The sequence below is a fragment of the Meles meles genome, chromosome 6, assembly GCF_922984935.1.
Source record: "Meles meles chromosome 6, mMelMel3.1 paternal haplotype, whole genome shotgun sequence".
Taxonomy (NCBI): Eukaryota; Metazoa; Chordata; class Mammalia; order Carnivora; family Mustelidae; genus Meles; species Meles meles.
The window spans coordinates 40,317,823-40,338,497 of NC_060071.1; the positions used below are offsets into that span (position 1 = coordinate 40,317,823).

The 20,675-nt window shown below is 34.6% G+C and overlaps 1 protein-coding gene across 1 annotated transcript in view; it reads right to left on the reverse strand.

The window, feature by feature from the left end:
* Window positions 1–20,675, reverse strand: part of DNAAF4 (dynein axonemal assembly factor 4) — a 55,902-nt gene that overhangs the window by 14,360 nt on the left and 20,867 nt on the right. The window contains exons 4-6 of the mRNA XM_046007211.1: window positions 15,402–15,633; window positions 3,760–3,905; window positions 2,378–2,487 (exon numbers count right to left, since the gene is read on the reverse strand). Of these exons, the coding sequence (XP_045863167.1) occupies window positions 2,378–2,487; window positions 3,760–3,905; window positions 15,402–15,633 (488 nt within the window). The remainder of the gene's footprint in view (window positions 1–2,377; window positions 2,488–3,759; window positions 3,906–15,401; window positions 15,634–20,675) is intronic.

A 20,675-nucleotide genomic window follows, 5' to 3' on the forward strand; every position in this document is an offset into this window, starting at 1 on the left:
GAGCACTGAGTAACATATAGAAATGTTGAATAGTTATACTGTACACCTGAAACTAATATAACACTATATGTTAATTATACTTGAATTAAAAAATAAGTTTAAACAAAGAATCTTAACCAAGTACACGAGGCCCCTGGTGATTTCTCTAGGTTCAGTTGTCATTACTCATAGCCTCAAATTTTATGTTTTAGCAAAAAATAAACCACACATAGTTCCTGTCCACACTATTTCTTGTCTTTTGAGCTTTTGTTCACATTATCTCACTACTTGAAATGAATGCCTTTCTTTCCTTTTCTCTTGAAACTCCTACTTATCATTAAGAGGAGCTCAGGTGCTACATTCTCCATGAAGCTTTTTCTGAACCAACCTTCCTCCCTTTAAAGGTAAGTACCCTCTTCTCATTTTACCTTGTTCTTTTCTATGTATTATACTTCCCACACAGTATTGTAACTATTTGTGTATCTCTATCTCTTCCACTGATTCTTGTACCTCAGAGCCTAGACTATGGTCTGGTAAATAACAAGACCAATAGATTTTTATTTAATGATTGAGTAAATGGAGAGGAAGGGAAGAAAGAGAAGGAAGGATCATATAGGGCTTTAATGTTGGAAGTAAGAGAAATCAACCTGTCAGGCCCAGGCCTCTGACCTTCAGAAAAACTGACCCTTCAAGCTCAACCCGACAAATCAATCCCTGGTATAACAGACTGGAGAAAAGACCAAGAAAGAACAAAGGAAAGATAAGAAAAGAAAAATACAGACAGGTGGTAGACAGGTAATAGAAAACTACGCCCCCAAAAAAGATGTCCATATCCCAATCCTCAGAACCTAATCCTCAGAACCTACAATGGTGTCACCTAACAGGACAGGAAGGATTCCATGGCCGGCTACATTAAGGTCTTGAGGTGGGAGATTATGCAAATGAGACTAACATAATCATAAGGATCCTTATAAAAGAAAGAGGGAAGCTGGAGAGTCAGGGTCAGAGAAGGAGATGGGATTATGGAAGCAGAGGTCAGAGTGATGCAATTGATGGCTGGCAGCCAGAAGCCAAGGAATATAGGCAGCCTACAATCTAGAAAACAAAAGAAAACAGATTCTTCCCTATAGACTCTAGAAGGAACACAACTGATACTTTGATTTTAGCCCAGTGAAACCCATTTTGAACTTCTGACTTTTAAAACTGTAAGATAATAAATTTGTGATATTTTAAGCCACTAAGTTTATGGTAGATTGTTATGGCAACAATAGAACTATAATATAAAAGCCTATATAATGAAATATAACAAGTAACATCTAATGAGAATAGGCAAAGAGTAATAATGAAAAGCTAAGGATAGCTTAAAGATCATTTCATTAATAATAATGAAAAGCTAAAGATAGGCATCTGCAGATGCCTCAAAATATGAATTCAAATTGCCATTTATAATGTATCAAAATTCACCGTTTTTAATCATTGTATAAAATATTCACACAAAGCAACAAGTAAATAAATGAAAGGATTTCCTGCGTATAAAAATGATAATTCATAAGATAATTTGGTAATCTTTTAAAGATGGAAATGAATAATCAAAGAAACTCTAATTTCTAAAAAACGTATTTCTTTTTTTTTTTTTAAGAGAGGGAGCTGTGATTTTGTTGTTGTTGTTTTTGTTTGTTTGTTTGTTTTTAAGTGGGGAGGAGCACAGGGAGAAAAAGAAAGAAAATCTTAAGCAGACTTCACAGGAGACACAGGGCTCCATCTCACAGCCCTGAGATCATGACCAGAGCCGAAATCAAGAGTCGGACATTCAACTGACTGAGCCACCCAGGTGCCCCTAAAAAACACACTTCTGAGAGAGACATTAGGAATAACTTATGCTAAATGTAAGTGATTTTAAAAGGGATTTTAAGGGGCGCCTGGATGGCTCAGTGGGTTAAGCCTCTGCCTTCAGCTCAGGTCATGATCTGACCTGTCCTGGGATAGAGCCTTGCATCGGGCTTTCTGCTCAGTGGGGAGCCTGCTTCCCCCTCTCTCTCTGCCTGCCTCTCTGCCTACTTGTGATCTCTCTCTCTCTCTCTGTCAAATAAACAAATAAAATTAAAATATATATATATATTTTAAAAAATAAAAGGAATTTTAATAAGTACACCAAAAGATGTCATATATTCCATTTCTGTGACATTTAAATACAAAAACAAATATAAATAAGAGCCTTGTTATATGATCTGACTTTTTAAATAAGGAAGCCCTGCCTAACTTACTTACTTATTTGCATTATCTTTGCCCAACAACACACACACACAGGCACATATGGGAAGATATCTTGAAGATGTAGTAAGTACTAATGTATACCTAATTTATTATAAACCTCATAGCCAGAGTTCAAACAACTTACTTTCCTTTGTCCTTCAGCCATTCTGGGTTCTTTTCTTCTTCTTTTAAATCAGAAAGTTCAGGAATATCAGTATTCAGTGCTCTTCGTGCCTCTGCTTGTTTGTGTAACCACTGAAATCAGAGAGTAAAGTCTAATGAAGGACACAAAAGTCTTATTTTTATTAACAGCTACTTTGAGATTTCTCAGCTTCTACCATGAGATGGAAATACTATTTGTTATGGATTGAATGTTTGTGTCCCCAAAATTCATATGATTAAGCCCTAATCCCCAATGTGATGGGACTTTGGGGACAGAATTTGATTTAGATGAGGCCATGAAGCTGGGGTCCCCATGATGAGATTAGTATCCTTCTAAGAAGAAGGAAAGACCACAGCACAACTCTCGTTCCACCACTCCCTGTACCCTGATCTTGGACTTTCCAGCCTCCAGAACTTTGAGAAATGTCTGTTGTTTAAGCCACCCAGTCCAAGGTATTTTGTTATAGCAGCATGAGTAAACTAATATACTATTTGATAATGTGATTTTAAACTTCCAGTTTTTAGCCTTTTCAGTCTAACATTACTAGCTAGTGAAGATCAGATGTATAAAAATTTCTAATCCAAATTTCACACAGATTTCTGGGAGTTCATGTGATTATTATTTTACTTTTCTTGTTTATAATATATTTATTTTTCTATAATGAAAAAATATAAATGACTTAATTATGATTTTATAGTTCTAGATATAATTTTACAAATAATAAAATTCAGAATTTATTATTCAATAATAAGAAAATAGTTAATATTTTTAAAAGATTTTATTTATTTGTGAGAGAGGGAGAGATTACAGAGGGAGAGAGAGAAGCAGACTCCCTGTTGAATAGAGAGCCTTACTCAGGGCTCAGTCCCTGGACCCCAAGATCATGACTTGAGGCAAAGGCAGACACTTAACTGACTGAGCCACCCAGGTACTCACAAAATAGTTAATATTTATAAACTGTCATGTCTTAAGGATCTTCGATTACTTCCACAACTTTTCAATTGTGAGAGGCGACAACTAATATCTTGCAGTACAAAAAAAAAAGCAGTTCTTAGTGCTTATATAACTAAAGATATAACATTCAAAATCCAGGGCCCAGGAATTTATAAATGAATGAGAGGTATTCTAGAATGTCACATCAGAAATACCTGATGATAATAATAATTAGTTATAATAATATATTAACAAAAATGTCCAAATCCCTTACCAAACACATATGGATCCCTACCAAAACACAAGTTTACAAATCTAATATGCAAATGATGTATTTGATAAAGTATGTGGCAAGTGTAACAGTAATAGATGAAATAAAAAATAAAGCATTTTCATTTGTTATCACTGTAACTAACAACAAGTATATCTACCTCTTCTTCTTCTGCTACTTGTGATTCTCGCAGAGCAGTTGGAAATACTCTAGGGGTAAAGCTGATTTTAATACTGCCAACAGAGCGAGGACCGGGAATACTGTCGTCCTTTAACTTCTCCAAAAATATATTTTCTGAATTTCTTCCTTGAAAAGCAATATTAACAAGTGAGTTATCTTCCTCTCATTTTCTAGGTAACAATCAAACTGACTTAAAGTAATTACACATCAAAGCTACCTCTAAAATCCTACACAAATAAACCAAAGATAACTTCTGCTAGAAGGAATATAAAATCCCATCATCGAAAGTGTGGCAGCTAGTTAATCTCTTCTTTAATCAATGACCCCAGCTACTTTTCTAGGATTCTCTTTGCTAAAACACACAGTGGTTTAATTTACATTCACTCTAGGGAAGGGCACTCTGAGTATTTCTACATCCAGTTAAGAAAGCCGTCACTACCAATACTACCTCTATTTCCCTTAAACTCCTACAGCAGTATCTTCTATAAGCTTCCTTGTGACAGTATAAAATTTTTTCAGCCATAAGAGATTGCTAATGAGAATAGGCAAAGAGTAATAATGAAAAGCTAAAGATAGTTTGATGTAATAATGGTTAAGCTAATATAAGAGGAGAAATCAATCTATGTGTTAGAATATAAACTATATGAATAAAAGGAAGGGTAAGTTTAAAAATCGCAAAAGTACAAAAAATATGACACACAGATTTAAAAGGCAATATTAAAACTTTAAAAAAAAGATTTTCCACAAATACAAGAATAATATCCTTGATATAAAACGAATACATACAAATAGGAGGAAAAAAATAAGGATTGAAACAAAATTTGAGTGCAAATTTTCTGGATGTCTGTGGTTGAGACATCTATCTTCCAGTATTCTATCCATTCTTCCCTCTTTCTTTTAGAGATAGAATTTGAGTTCTAAGCTAGGCATATGACTATTGTCAGGCTAGAATCTACATAACCCAGACTCCCTTGAGATTAGATGTGATTATATGCCAAATCTGAGGCAACAAAATGTGAATAGAAGTGATGTATATAATGGATCATTTTATAGGTACATCTGCTTGCTGTGGACTCCTCTCACCTCCTTCCCAGTGGCTAAAACACGATGCCAACCTTGGCATCCAGAGATGGAAGTCAAATGGTGTGATGGCAGAGATGGCACTGCCAGCCTGGATGGCCTTGTAGGAAGTCATTTAACAAGCCTACATGGATCACTGTTACATAACAAGTATTGGATTATGGCGAACTAAATTTCTGCCTCATTTGATCTGTAATTTTGGATCTCATTACCACAACTAGCTTTCACCTACCAAATACCATGTCCCAAGAATTTTATATCCAAGTAAACTGTTGCTTACTTATAAAGGCAAAAGACATTCCTAGATATCTAAGAACTAAGTAAATATACTACTTAGCCATCTTTTCCAAATAAATTAATCAAACCAATGTTCCAGAACATGGAAAAAATGAAACTAAGAACCCAGGAGTGAGGAAATGAAGGGTAAAAATAAAAAGAATTAGTTTTCTATACAGTGGAGAACACACTAAAAATGTTGTGAATAAGATTCTTAAATGTTAGTATAACAGAAGGAAAACAGAAAAAGTAAAAATGAAGTATATAACTTCAGATTACTATACTAACGATTACTAGGATACAGAACATGAAGGGAATAAGCACTATTTTCCATAATGAGGAATTAAAAATTTATTTTCTTCGGTGCGTGGGTGGCTCAGTGGGTTAAGCATCTGCCTTCAGCTCAGGTCACGATCTCAGGTTCCTGGGATCAAGTCCTGCATTAGGCTCTCTGCTCAGTGGGACATCTGCTTCTCCCTCTCCCTCTCCCTCTATGCTATCCCTCTCTGTCTCTCAAATAAATAAATAAAATCTTTTAAAATTTTTTATTTTCTTATTAATTTTGCTAAAATAAACAAATATTTTTAAATGTTCATGAAAAACATTAACATAACTAGTTACACTAAAAATAGGGTATCTAGCTTCCAAACTCTTACTGTAGAATAAGACAAGTAGTAAAACATAAAATAAAAATAAATTAGCACAGGTTTCTAGAAACACAAGATAAAGTTTTTAAAACTTTTTACAATCTCTAGATAAAATGCAATAAACATAAAATGCTTGATAAAAATATAGAAAATAAATAAACTTTCAAATATACATTTCAGTTTAAAAAGTAAGCAAAGAAAGTCTTAAATCAGTGATTTACAGCTGTTGTAATCTAAAAGCTGAAAGAAAGCTGTTTGGAAAGATATTTAGATCTGTATCTAAAATACACATATAGGGGCACCTGGGTGGCTCAGTGGGTTAAGCCACTGCCTTCGGCTCAGGTCATGATCTCAGGGTCCTGGGATCGAGCCCCGCATTGGGTTCTCTACTCAGCAGGGAGCCTGCATCCCCCTCTCTCTCTGCCTGCCTCTCTACTTGTGATCTCTCTCCCTCTCTCTCTCTCTCTCTGTCAAATAAATAAATAAAACCTTTAAAAAAAAATAAAAAAAATAAAATACACATATAAAGGCTAAAGGCTGGAAATTTAATGCTGATACAGTTACAGAGGTAGGAAGCTGGAAATGAACCTAGAAGCCTAGAAGGGCTGCTCTCTTAGTGAAAATGACATTTATAAAATCACTGTCCACTGGTCCAGAAAAGTGAAGCCTATTCTTCCTGGGGCTTTGGACAGGAGGAGAAAAAAATATCTCTTGTGAGAAATCAAAGCTCTAGGTATTCCTTGCGAGCAATTCTTACTTCCATACACCATAACACCTGAGATTTTTTCATATGTACCCATTAAAAAAAAACCCACAAAACCTTGCTGAAGAGGGACACACAATCAAAAACTACAAATTACATGAGAAAACAATGCAGTATGAAGGACAGTAAGCAGACACAGCAAACAGGAGGTATGGTTTCTTAAGAATCTGAAAAAAACAGAACAATCTGAAAGAGATAAACATGTTTATTTAAAGAGCAGAGACAAGACAAATCCATAATGAAAAATGAAGAAACTAATGACAAAAGAATTAACAACAACAACAAAAACCAGATGGAACTTCCAAAATGAAAAATATTGCCACTGAAATTTAAAACCTTTAGTATAAGTTTATCAGTACATTAAGCATAGTTGAAGAAAATTTGCAAACTAGAAGAGATCTGAGGATAATATATAGAATGTGGTCAAGAAATACAGAGAACAGAGGAAGACAATAGCTTAAAAAGTCCCCAGAACTTTACTGAACACATAAGTTCTTTGACTAAAAGTATATTCCATGTTCTGACTTTATGAAGAAAATAAATTAAAAACTGCACAGAGACTAATAAAATCAAAGTACATCGAAGTGAAGAATTTTAAAGCAACCAGAGACAAAGGATGGATTACCTTATAAAGGTTCAATAGTTAGATCAAGAGAAGACTTCTCAGCAACATTAGAGGGCAAAAGGCAATAAAAAATACCTTCAAATTACTGATGAAAAATAACTATCAGTGTGGAATTCTACAATCAGCCAAACATCCTTCAACAACAAGCACAAGATAAATTTAACACCCTACAAATCTTCATTAAAGAACTACTACAGGATTTATTTGTAAAGGGAAGGCCATTTAACCCACAGATGTGAAACACAAAGAAATAAAGACAAATTAAAAATCCATAAATATGCATCAATCTAAATAGTAATGACTGTATAGTGGGAAAAAAGCCATACTAACAGTGATGACTAAATTTGGAATTTAAAAATAAAGTGAAGTCAACTGATCTCCCTTCCCTCCAAAAAAGTGGACTAAAATGTTTAGACAATTTAATAGAAGATGGGTATCACTGGACCTTACACACTAAACTTCCTTGTAATATTTACAGGAGTGGTAGAGATTAACCTTAATCTTTGTTTAATATGTATGTTCAAATAATAAGAATTATATCTATGTACCAAAACAGATATAAAAATTTTAATATTAATTATTCAAAGAACAAAAATAGAATACATACCTTTCAAATTAGTAGAAAGGAAGCAATCAAGAACATTTTTTAAATACAAGGCAGAAAAATAGAAGAAAGAACCAAAAAGAAAGTCTAGTAAATATAAACTACACAGTAAGATAATAGAAGAATATCCTAAGACATTAGGATACATTTTATTTATAATAATAAATCTAAGTGGCCCATAACTTATTAAAGGAAAGCCTCAGAATAAATACAAATACACACCATAAACTACAATCTAGAAACACACCTGTAACATAATGATACAGGAAATTTTAAATATGAGAACTATAGTCATTCCTATTTTATATATTTCAAAACTAAAAACAAAACAAAATGAAACAAAAAACAAAACAAAACAAAAAAACCCACAAAAAAACAAACCAAAAAACTCCCTACAAATTCAAGGGCCAAGGGAAAAAAAGATGATGAGTTACAAACTATTCGCAACTAAACAACAACAAAAACACAAGATTCCAAGACTTGTGAATGTATTAACATACTCTTTAAGACAAAAAAAAATTTAACTTAACATGCATGTATTAAAGCATTCCAAAATTAATGAAAACAAGTTGGACAAAGAACAGAAAAAACCTAAAGAAACTAATGTACCTCTATAAAATACTCCATGCCTGGGCATTTTAGGGGTAGTTTAACTAAACCTTTGAACACCAGATATTTCATAGCGAACTGAATTATTTTGAAGAACAAAAAAAGAAAAAAGGTAGAATTCCCAGCATACTGAGCCGTAAATATTGTTAAGACTTTGCATATCTGAAAAGTTCTTATTCTGCCTCACACTTGATTATTAAGCTGGGTATAGAATTTCACACTGAAAATTATTTTCACTCAGAATTTTGAAGGCACTGACCCATGTTTCAGGATTCCAGTGCTGAGGTTAAGAGGACAGATGCTAATATTCCCACTCCTTTGTGCATGATCTATTTCTCTTCTCTGGGAGCTTTCTCAATCTCTGCCAAAAGTGTGCTGAGGGATGCCTGTGTGGCTCAGTCAGTTAAGCATCCAACTCTTGATTTTTGGCTCAGGTCATGATCTCAGCATTATGAGATCAAGCCTCACATAAGGCTCCGAGGGGGTGTGGAGCCTACTTAAGATTCTCCCTCTCTGCCCTCTGCCCCGCCCCCTGGCTCATGTGCTCTTGTTCTCTCTAAAACAGAGAAAGAAAAACATAAAGTGTCTGAAATTTCATGTGTTTTGGGATGAATACTATAAAATCTGCCATGCTGGACATGATAGACTCTTTCAACGTGGAAATTCATTTAAGTTTTCAGAAGTTTTGCAACATTAAAAATATTATTTCCTCTCTTCTGTCTCTCCCACTCTCTTATACCCCTATTGAATGTTGAACATCCAGGATGGATAATCTGATTATTTTATCTTTTCTATTTTAAAATTTTTGTCCTTTTTTTCTACTTTCTGAGAAACTTAGAAACTATATTCCAACCATTTGATTATGTTTGTAATTTTTATTGCATTTTAAATTTCTAAACTGTTTTATTCTCTTAATATTCCTTACTATAGCCTCTTGTTCTTGTTTAACGATTAAAATATGTCTTCATCTCTCTGAAGACATGATATAATTAAGTTTTCTTCTGTTCCTTCTATTACTTGGTTGTTCCAAGTTGCATTTTTCTATATCTTGCCTATCTCCTCCTATAAAAGTATAAAAATTCTGACTGAAGTTCTATGTACATGAATCTGAAATCTGTTGACTGATAAGCTTCAGCAGGGAAAACCATCTGGGCCATTACAAATGTCAGGATTTTTTCATCCTACTCTCATTAGCTTCCCTATGGAAGAATTCTCTAATCTGCACCCCAGGTGCCCTGGGCTTGTGAATGCATATATGCAAGAGCTAAGGGGAGAGGAGGGCTGGAAGGGATCCCTTGGACCGGTATTTAGATTTACACAATACTAACTTTCACTCTATCAATTTTCAGAGCAGAATCTGTAGTCTTCAAATGTGCAGAAAGTAAACCCTCAATCTTCTGTCATGATCTGGAAATCTGGTAGTGAAACTCACTTCCAATCAATCCTTTTTCTTTTTTTCCAGACTTACATTTGCCCCTACCTTTAGGAGTACCTAGTTCTTCCAAGCTGAAAAAGGACAAATCCACATGGCCTAAAATTTCATCTCTCCATCTACCATGCTTTTAGTAGCTTAGCAAGCAAGTCAAAAGTACTTTAACAGAATAGGCTGGTACCAGTAACTGAATTTCTAACAAGATACAGAAGACCCCATACTTAATTAATTAGATGCTCAATGATTCCTCTTTCCCAGTCTCCTATAAATATACACAATAGTACAAGGGCCAGGACCTTCAAAATAGGCTTCACTATGGCTGGCCTTAAGCATTAACTGTGGAATAATAAGAACCTGAAGACATTATATGCATTTTGATGCCGTTCTGCCTAAAAGTATTCCCAATAAACTTTATTCAGTTTTACAAAGAAATAATTCATGTACAATAAAATGTACATGAAATAAAATGGGGCACCTGGGTGCCTCAGTTAGTAAGATGTCCAACTCTTAGTTTCCACTCAGGTCATGATCTCAGGGTCATGAGATAAAGCCCCATGTTGGGCTCCATACTCAGCAGGGAATCTACCTGAGATTTTCTTCCTCTCCCTCCCTGCCCCTCCCCCAGCACTCCCATACATGCATGAGCTTGTACTCTTTCTCTAAAATAAATCTTTAAAAAAAAATAAACTGTACTCATTTTAAAGTACATTAATTCAATGAGTTCTGATAGATGTATGTACCCATGAAATTATAATCATAATGAAAATGGAAAATTTCTATCACTTCTAAGAGTCCCCTATAGTCCCTTCCCTTTACTTCTGGCCCCAGATAACAATTGATGTACTCTTGGTCATTATAAAATGGGTGGTATTTTCTAGAACTTCATATTATGGACTGTTGCAGTCTCTTTTATTACAGAGTAATATTTCATTTTATGAATCTATGAGAATTTGTTTATTTACTCATCTAGTGATGAGCATCATTTCCAGTTATTCACTATTATGAACGAGAATATTTGAATACAAGTCTTCAGTTGAATACATCTCTCAGGTATAAATACTGAAGACAAGAAAGACTGAGTTATATGATAAGTGCATACTTAACTTTTAAGGGAAGAGCCAAAAACTCTTCCAAAGTCGTTGTACCATTTTACATTTCTACCATCAGTGTACACTTGCAGCATATCCTCAACAACAATTGTGCTGATGATCTTTAGTTTTCTGTTTTAGTCATTTTATTTTTTTTAAGATTTTACTTATCTATTTGTGAGAGAGAAAGAGCACAAGTAGGGTGAGCAGCAGAGAAGAGGGAGAAACCCAGATGAGCAAGGAGCCTGATGTGGGACTTGAATCCAGGACCCTCAGATCATGACCTGAGCTGAAGGCAGACGCTTAACTGGCTGAGCCACCCAGGTATCCAGTTTTGGTCATTTTAATGCATATGTACTATGGACTGTATCTCACTGTGGTTTTAATCTGCATTTCCCTACTAACGAATAACGTTGAACATCATCTTATGTGCCTTTTGGTTGTTCATGTCTTCCACTGTGACAAGACCATTCAAATCTTCCATTCAATTATTTACTGGATTGTCTTCTTACATATGTATCATGTACATATGTACATAACTATCTCACTGTGTAGTGAGGCAAGTGTCTACTTTCATTTGTTTCCATAAATATATCCAGACCTGTTCCTTTCCCCATTGAATTACCTTGTTATCTTTCATTAATATCACTGAACCATACTTGTATAGATTCATTCCTGGTCCCTGTACTCTGTTGTTTTGAACTTACCCTTGTCCTTTCACCAATTCCATCTTGTCTTGATTACTATAACTTGATGCTAAGTCTTCAAATGAGGCAGGGTGAGCCCTACATCTCTGCTCTTATTTTTAAAAGTTCTTTTGACTATCCTCGGTCATTCACACTCTCATAAATTTTAGGATCAACTTGTCAATTTCTACAAAAAGCTTACCAGAATTTCTAATGGATTTACACTGAATCAACAGATCAATTTAAGAATGGACATCCTAACAATATTGAGTTTTCCAACTCAGGAACATGTTGTATCACTACATTTATTTAGGACTTTAAAACATCTCTCAGCAATTTTTTGATAGTTTTCAGTGATATGGTCTTTCATTTCTTTTGTTAAATTTATTCCTAAGTATTTTCTCTTTTAGTGTTACTACAAATTAATTAAAATTAAATTTTCCAGTTGTTTGCTGCTGGTAAAATTTTAAGTGACTTCTATAGCCTTTTATCATGAGACTTTGCTAAATTCAGTTATTAGTTCTAGCAGTTATCCTTCAGATTTCTTAGGAAATCCCTATCAGGAAATACACAATCATGTCATCTATAAATACAGTTTTACTTCTTCCTGTCTAATCTTTATGCCTCTCATTTCTTCTTGTCTTAATGTAATGGTTAGGACTTCCAGCATAATGTTGAATTGAAACAGTGAAAGTGGACATACTTGCCTACTCCTGGAACTACAGGGCAAGGCAAAGTATTCATCAATAAATATAAAGCTTACTATACATTTTTTGTACACTCTTACTCACCAGAGTAAGAAAGTACCTTTCTATTCCTAATTTGTTGAGAAATTATTTTCATAAATGGGTGTTGGGTTTTATCAAATGCTTTCTGCAATAGAGAAATGGTCATATGATTTTTCCTTTACTCTGTTAGTACAGTTAATTACATGGAATGATTTTCAAATGCTAAACCAACCTTGAATTCCATTATCCATTTCTATCAGTCAAAAATTCTCTAGGCTGTGTGAAAACATGACTATAGTTGTTTAACCAAGGATGGGTTTTTCTCACTTAACAAGCTTGAAAAAAGGTGATTCAATGCAGAGGTACCATCTTTCCAATGTCATTAATGTCCCAAGCTCTTTCTTCTCCTATTCTACCATTCTTAGGGTATGTCTTGCCTTGTTGCGGTTTTAAAATAGCTAATGAACTTTTTTGCACTGACCTTCATCTTAGGTAGGAAAAGGAAAGGAGAATTAAGCAGTAAGGAGTAATACTTTTCTATAAATCTTTAGCAGATTTCTTCTTGCATTTCCTCAAAATTTGTCACTTGGCTACATCTAGTTATACAAGAGTTTGGGGAAGTGAGTTTTGCTTGGTTTTGTTTTATTTTACTAATTTAAAATGACTTTGTAAAAATTTCAATGTGTGCTTTTTCTTTTTTTTATTTTATTTTATTTTTTCAGTGTTCCAAGATAAAGTGCTTTTTCAATGTGTTCCCTATTTTTTTTTAATTTATTTATTTGACAGAGAGAGATCACAAGTAGATAGAGAGGCAGGCAGAGAGAGAGAGAGAGGGAAGCAGGCTCCCTGCTGAGCAGAGAGCCCGATGCGGGACTCAATCCCAGGACCCCGAGATCATGACCTGAGCCGAAGGCAGCGGCTCAACCCACTGAGCCACGCAGGTGCCCCCTGTTCCCTATTTTTTATAATAAAAAACTTCAAACATATATAAAAGTAGACATAACAGAATAATTAACTGCCATGCATTCATAACCTGCCTTCAATTATCAACTCCTGGCCCATATCACTTCATCTTTATTTCTATCTACTTTCACATACCATATTATTTTGAAGAGAATCTCAAACATCAAATACTTTCATTCATAAATATCTCAGTAGGCATCTCTATGGGATAAGGGCTTTCTAAATCTAACTACAATTACATTATCACATTCTCAAGGGAAAAAATGTAATTATTCTTTAATTTCTTCAAATATTCAGTTGGTACTTAAATTTCTAAAAGGCAAGGTTTTTGGCTGAACACATTTCTTCTGTCCCTTCCCTGAAACCATGATTCTGTTAGTAAAAAAGAAAGGGAGAATATATATTGAGTAGGAAATCTGCAGCACCTGTCACACCATTTGCATTCTGTATATAAAAAGTGGCTTATCTATTATATTATTATAATAGTGTATATAAAAGTGGCTTATCTAATACATTACATATACTCTTATTATACATTATGAGTCTTACTTGTTGATGTGCCAAAAAATAAGAGCATAATAATCCAAACTCCAAACATTTAAGCTGATTTTTAAAATCACATAACATCTTATCAAAATTTTTTGCTTGTAAAATCACCTTAATATAAAATATTAAGCAGTTTTCATCAAAATGACACCACTCAATATTTAAGTTCTAGGTCCAGAAGAGTATGAAGCCCACACCACATTTAATTCCTCTGCCCTGCAAAGTAATTGTGTCATAGCCTAGACGCCTAGCTTCACATTAAGAGACAAAATTAGTGGGGTGTGCCTTGTATTAGGGGACTGGTAATTAAAACTTCTGAAGTTTTGCTACTTCATCATTAGTAATACTTTGGTTAAGCACAAACCGATTCATTCTTGAAAGTTACTGTAAGGCTTTGGGATGCTCAATAACAAACATTTAAAAGTAATATTTTTCCAAACCAGGATTATACACTTTGTGTACTTTTTCCCCTAACACTTTTCTGAGTGAAAACATCTCCCTAATATAGTCAGCTAAAATATGTTATGAATTAGATAATGAACATGGTTAATCTGCCTATCTTACCTGTGTAGCAGTATAACACATGGTGGTCCCCTACTCTAAAGCCTGATCACCCACATCCAAATTCTGACTCTGCCATTTATTAGCAGTGTTACTTTGGGATAGTAAGACTCTCTGTGCCTTTCCTCACCTGGAAAATGGGGATAATCAGGTTCCTAACTCACAGATTCATTTACTGACTTTCCAACACACTAAATCTTGAGAGCTTACAGTAGTAAAGACCTAGAGTACAGTAGTAAAGCCTAGAGCATAGGTTTCAGATGCAGAGAGATGTGGGTTCAAATCCCACAGGTTTACTTATTGGGTAGTTTTTATCTTTTCTGAACACCTATTTCCACTAAAAGAAGAACAGCAGCACTTATCCCAAAGTGTTGTTGTGACAACTGCATGATACAACCAATATAATTGCCTGGCATGGGGAAATCACCCAATAATTGTTAACTATTATTATTACATAAGTGATTTTACAACAAAATATTCTATTACTAGAGATGCTAAATATTCCCAAAATAAAGTTTACTATTCTAAATTCAGATAAAATCAAACTCTTAGCTTTCAATAAAGAAATATGTGCTTTTACCTATTTCTGAACACATCAGGATCAAAGGCCAGACGAGCCACTATTTGCTTACAACTAAATTTGCGTAATAGTATTCATGTTCCTCCTATGAGGAAAATGTCTTTTTTTTAAAAAATATTTTATTTATTTGTCAGAGAGAGAGAGAGAGAATGAGAGCACAAGCAGGGGGAGCGGCAGGCAGAAGGAGAAGTAAGCTCCTATGAGCAAGGAGCCCGATGTGGGGCTCGATCTCAGGACCCTGGGATCTGAATCATTGCTCACTCTCTCTTGAAAATGTCACTACTCCCTAAAAGAAGAAATAAATCTTTCACCTTAGCCTCTATACTGTAGTACTTATTCTCAATATGCAAAAAAAATGACCTAATATTATAAATAGATCATGGAAAAAAAGTAATGGACTCACTTTCCCAGAAAATATAAAGAAATCATTGTACCTTTTGTGGCAAGATTTCTAGATGCTGCAATTCTAGTAAGGCTTTTATGTTTTAATTTGTTTCTCTCTTCTCCAACTTGCTTTCCTTGTTCACAGAGTTTCTCTTCTCTCTGAATTCTTTTTTGTTCTTCAGCTTTTCTTTGACATTCTTTCCAGGCTTCCAACTCTTTAGTTGCTTTTAGTCGTTCATTTTCTTTCATATCTTCTATTTTTTTCCTCTCCTCTTCTTCAATCTATAAAAATTACAATTATAAACCGTTAAAACATGCAAAAAGCAACATTTTAAAAATAAGAAATTTATTATAATAATTAGTCTTACCTCTAAACTCTTAGCATTGTATCTGTAGCAGTAGTAGTAGTGAATGAAAACTTAAAATGGGAATGGTAAATGATTTAGCATGTCATGGAATACAGGTTTTAGTTCCACATTTACTATTAATTGTTAATACAATCTTGAGCAATCATTTCCTCTAGCCTCAGTTTACACACATGTAAAGTGGAAACAGGCATTCAATTAAATGATATCTAAAGGCTTGGTTAAAAAAATATTTTCTAAAAATAAGTCAGTTCTCCCAAAATTTACATGCACACACATTTGCCTTTCCTTTTTTTTTTAGATTTTATTTACTTATTTGACAGACAGAGATCACAAGTAGGCAGAGGCAAGCACAGAGAGAGGGGGAGGAATGCTCCCCGCTGAACAGAGAGCCCGATGCAGGGCTCGATTCCAGGACCCTGAGATCATGACCTGAGCCAAAGGCAGAGGCTTAACCGACTGAGCCACCCAGGCGCCCCCACATTTGCCTTTCTACTTATGCCAGTGTTCTCTTGTCTTGGGACTGAAGTTGCGCCTATCTTCACCTTAAGGAATGAGGAAATAGTAAGAAAGGAAATGGGAAGGATAAACTAGGAAGTGTATCTCTAGTGGGTTTGAACTTTGAATGCTGCTGCCAACTGCATTTGCAATAGCAGTTATTTGAAGCTTCCACAAGAAAAGCTAATTATCAGATGAATTTGGAAGCAGTACATTGTACAGGAGTGTGCTAACTTTTTCTCCCTTTCACAAACTTTCTTCATATGGGCAAGGAAAAAACCCTGTGAAAGAGCAGCTGGTTGGTGTATATGATTGACTCTACGTATCTGACTTTCCTGTGGTAACAAAAATATTCTCACCTCTGTCCTCTGGAGAAGCAGTGTCTAACAGAACTTTTCTCAGTGATGGCAATGTTTTGTGTTATTCAACACAGCAGCCACTCACCACATATGGCTAATTAAGAACTTAAAATGTGGCTGATGTGACTGAAAAGCTAAATTTTTTTTGAGTTTCATTGATGTAAATTTAAATTAATTTACATTTAAATTGTACATTTGGCACAGCTCTAGAATAATACATTTGGGATGAAAGTTCCTAGATGCTGAATTACTTCAGGATACAGAATAAACATAGGTATGAAACTGCACTAAAGAAGTGTTCTGTAGGGGTGCCTGAGTGGCTCAGTGGGTTAAAGCCTCTGCCTTCAGCCTGGGTCATGTTCCCATGGTCCCATGGTCCCATGGTCCTGGGATCGAGCCCCACACTGGAGCCTGCTTCCCTCTCAGCAGGGAGTCTGTTTCCCTCTCTCTCTCTGCCTGCCTCTCTGCCTACTGGTGATCTCTGTCAAATAAATAAATAAAACCTTTAAAAAAAAAAAAAGAGGTGTTCTGTAATATCTGCATGACTTAATACCCTGTTCTGGAAGACTGTTTTTTATTTTCCAATTGGACTGTGGAACACTGACATTAAAATAAGCCTCACAGATTACTGAACAGGAGTTTCCTATAGTCCCAGAATTGCACATAAGGCCAAAACTAAGCACAAAAGAACTTACATATTCTAAGTTCAGAGAGTTGCCAGTGAGCTGCCAATAGGTTGGGCTAGAAGAATCTGTGGCAATGAGCCAGGCTTTAATTGCCTGACAACAGGGCATGATGACCTGTCAGTGTTAGCCAGAGGCAGCGACGACCTAAAAGGAGAAGATGACAACTTCACCCAGTTTAATGATATGTTTGCCTTTTTTCCTGCTTCCTCTCTGCCCCAACAGATGGAAGAAGGGAAAAGTATGTAGAGTCAGAACACCCTCAGGCCCTCATAATCCCTACAAAGGGAGTGAATTTTGAAAAGCTTTTAAAAATGTGTAACACTAAGTCTTAATTACCAAAAATGAGACTGTCCTTATACCAAAAAGTAACAGGAAAATTATGATATTAAAGATGTAATTAAGAAAACTACACACACACACACACACACACACACACACACACACACAATTTATAATAAGCCAAATAAGAAACAAAAAAAGGTCTAACCCTTCAGGGACTTAAAAGGAAGAGGAGGGACCAAAAAAGGCGGAGAGACTAGAATGAAGAGAAAAAATGAAGAATGCCACAAAATTCATTATAATAAAAGAAAAAGACTATGTCAAAGAGAAAGATAAATATTAATCCTTGAAATTCTTTTATTAAAAAAATACAATATAAGGGTGCCTGTGTGGCTCAGTGGGTTAAGCCGCTGCCTTCGGCTCAGGTCATGATCTCAGGGTCCTGGGATTGAGTCCCGCATTGGGCTCTCTGCTCAGCATGGAGCCTGTTTCCCTCTCTCTCTCTCTGCCTGTCTCTCTGTCTACTTGTGATCTCTCTCTCTGTCAAATAAATAAATAAATAAATAAAATCTTAAAAAAAAATACAATATAAGAAACATAGCACTTTTTAAAGGAGGACTGTATAGTAACAGAAAAACTCAGAAAGCTAGAAAAATAATCATCACATATGAAGAAACTGGATTTTAAGAACTCTGTGCTACTAAAAACAAGAAGGATGCCATTGAGTGTGGATTATTATTTTAATATAGACAGTAAATGTAAATAATAGGAGGATAATAACAGGTCCTAAACCAAATTCCTGCAAGGGGAAATCTTCTTTTAATTTGGAATGAATGTCTGCTTCATTAAGTCAATGTTCTTTATAAGACAAACTCTATTATGAATTACATGTACAAATCATAAATAAAATATTAGCAAATTGAACTGAGGGAAATATTAAAATTATAATACATCTTGATCAAATAGCACATTTCTTATTTACAATATTAGGGAGTCAAAAGAGAAAAATATTATGATCTTAGTACATGCCAAAACATCAGTTGAAACTAGGAATAAAAGAAAAATTTTAGCTTAATAAAAGTACTCCTACAATGTCACACTTCATGGTGAAGCACTAGAAATATTTCTAACAAAGTCACTAAAGCCACTATGTTTAATATCTTATCACTTTCCTAGAGATCATAACCTATATAACAGAACTTTTAAAATAAATGTAAATTTTATGTATATTTAAAAATTATACATATGAATATATCTATTTAAAAATAAATATAAAAATATGAATACAGATTGTGAGTAAATAAAATTGTCATTATTTGCAAATAATATGGTAGATTACCTAAAAGAACTGAAATAACAAACTGACAAACAGAACTATTAGAAAAGTAAGTTCAGCAAGGCAATCATATACAAGATCAACTTTATATGAACTCATAAAAACTAACCTTTCTACAAACTGGCAATCAACAGAAAAATACAATGAAAAAAATCATTTCATTAGTAATTGATTAAAAAAAAACTTTCAAAATGCTAAGAATAAGCTTAACAAAATATGAGTAAGTCCTAGATGTATGTTAAATAATTTTGCTGAGGGGACTCCTGGACAGTTCAGTCGGTTAAGCATCCAGTTCTTGATTTTGGTTCAGGTCATGATCAGGGTCATGAGACTGAGTGGCATGGGGCATGGAGTCTGCTTTAGATTCCCTCTCTCCCTCTCCCTTTGCCCCTCCCACCACTTGAGTGCATGCTCTCTGTCTCTCTAAAAAAATAATAATAATAACAATAATTTTGTTGAGGGATAAGTCCAAATAAATGGAGATAAATGTCATGTTCCAGGAGGGAAATCTCAATAATGTAAATATATTGATATTCTGAAAATTAACTTATAAAGTCAATGTAGATCTAGGCAAAATACCAAGAGAACTTCTTAGGAAGCTTGTAAGTGAATGTAAGATACACCTGCAAAAAAAAAATGTACAAGTTTTATAGAGGCATGAAGGGATTGGCAATTCCCATAAACAAAAATCAAGTAAAAAGCTGGACCAATCCATCAAAAAGAACCATTTCAGAACACTGGAAACTAAGTAAAGTCAGCCTGCAAATTGAGAAGTGCTTGTTCTAGAATAAATGCTAAAGTTACAGGTAAGAACAGTGGGATGTTGTATCCTTCTGCTGTGGTTGCTCCCAACAACCCAATGTCAGCCTAAATAATGAGAATGGCAGTTCTGTCAACATGAAACTAGCAAAAAGAACCTAATAGCTTTATTGGCAAAAAAGGTGCACTCATTTCAGGGTTGGGGGAGATGAAAACCCATGCTTTTGGTGGATAAAAGTGATAGACTTTGTTGGGAATGAACAGGGAAAATTTGAAGTTGGAGTCTGAAGTTGAAGTCCTGGTTAATGTGAATGTCTGACTAGTCAGAAAATTAACAGAAAGATCATGTAAATAAGAAAACCATAGAAGGTCTATGATAAGCTTACCATACAACTCTGGCTAAACAGAAAGCTATGTATTTGTTGGGGAGACTTGAGGAAGCTTGGCATAAAATGAAACCATGGCGGGTACCTGGCTGGCTCAGTCAGTAGAAGTGTGACTCTTGATCTCAGGGTTGTGAGTTTGAGCCCCACTTTGGGTGTAGAGATTACTTAAAAATAAAATCTTAAAAAAAAAAAATGAAGCCAAGGAAGGGTTGAAAACTGGCTCCTACCATAAAGGAGACTAGACTGACTTCACAATTAAAGTACAGGCAACCTTCTAAAAAATAAACAGCCTTCAATAAATAAGCTAACAAACAAATATGAATAAAACAGAACCCAGAATTATTATAATCTATTAGCTAAAATGTATAGTTTTCAAAAAATAAATAAAATAAATGTATAGTTTTCAACCGACAATGTTTCAGAAAATAATTGGTGAAAATTTTCTCAAATTTGATGAAAACATTAACCTATAGCTCCAAGAAGTTCAAGAAACCCAAAGTAAAAACACAAAGAGATACACCTAGATACAACTTAGTAAAACTGCTAAGTTAATATAAAAGCCAAACAAAGAGGAAAATCTTGAAAGCAGCAAGAGAAAGAGGATTCATCATGTATAGGAAATGACAATACAAATAAAATTAATTCCTCATTAAAAA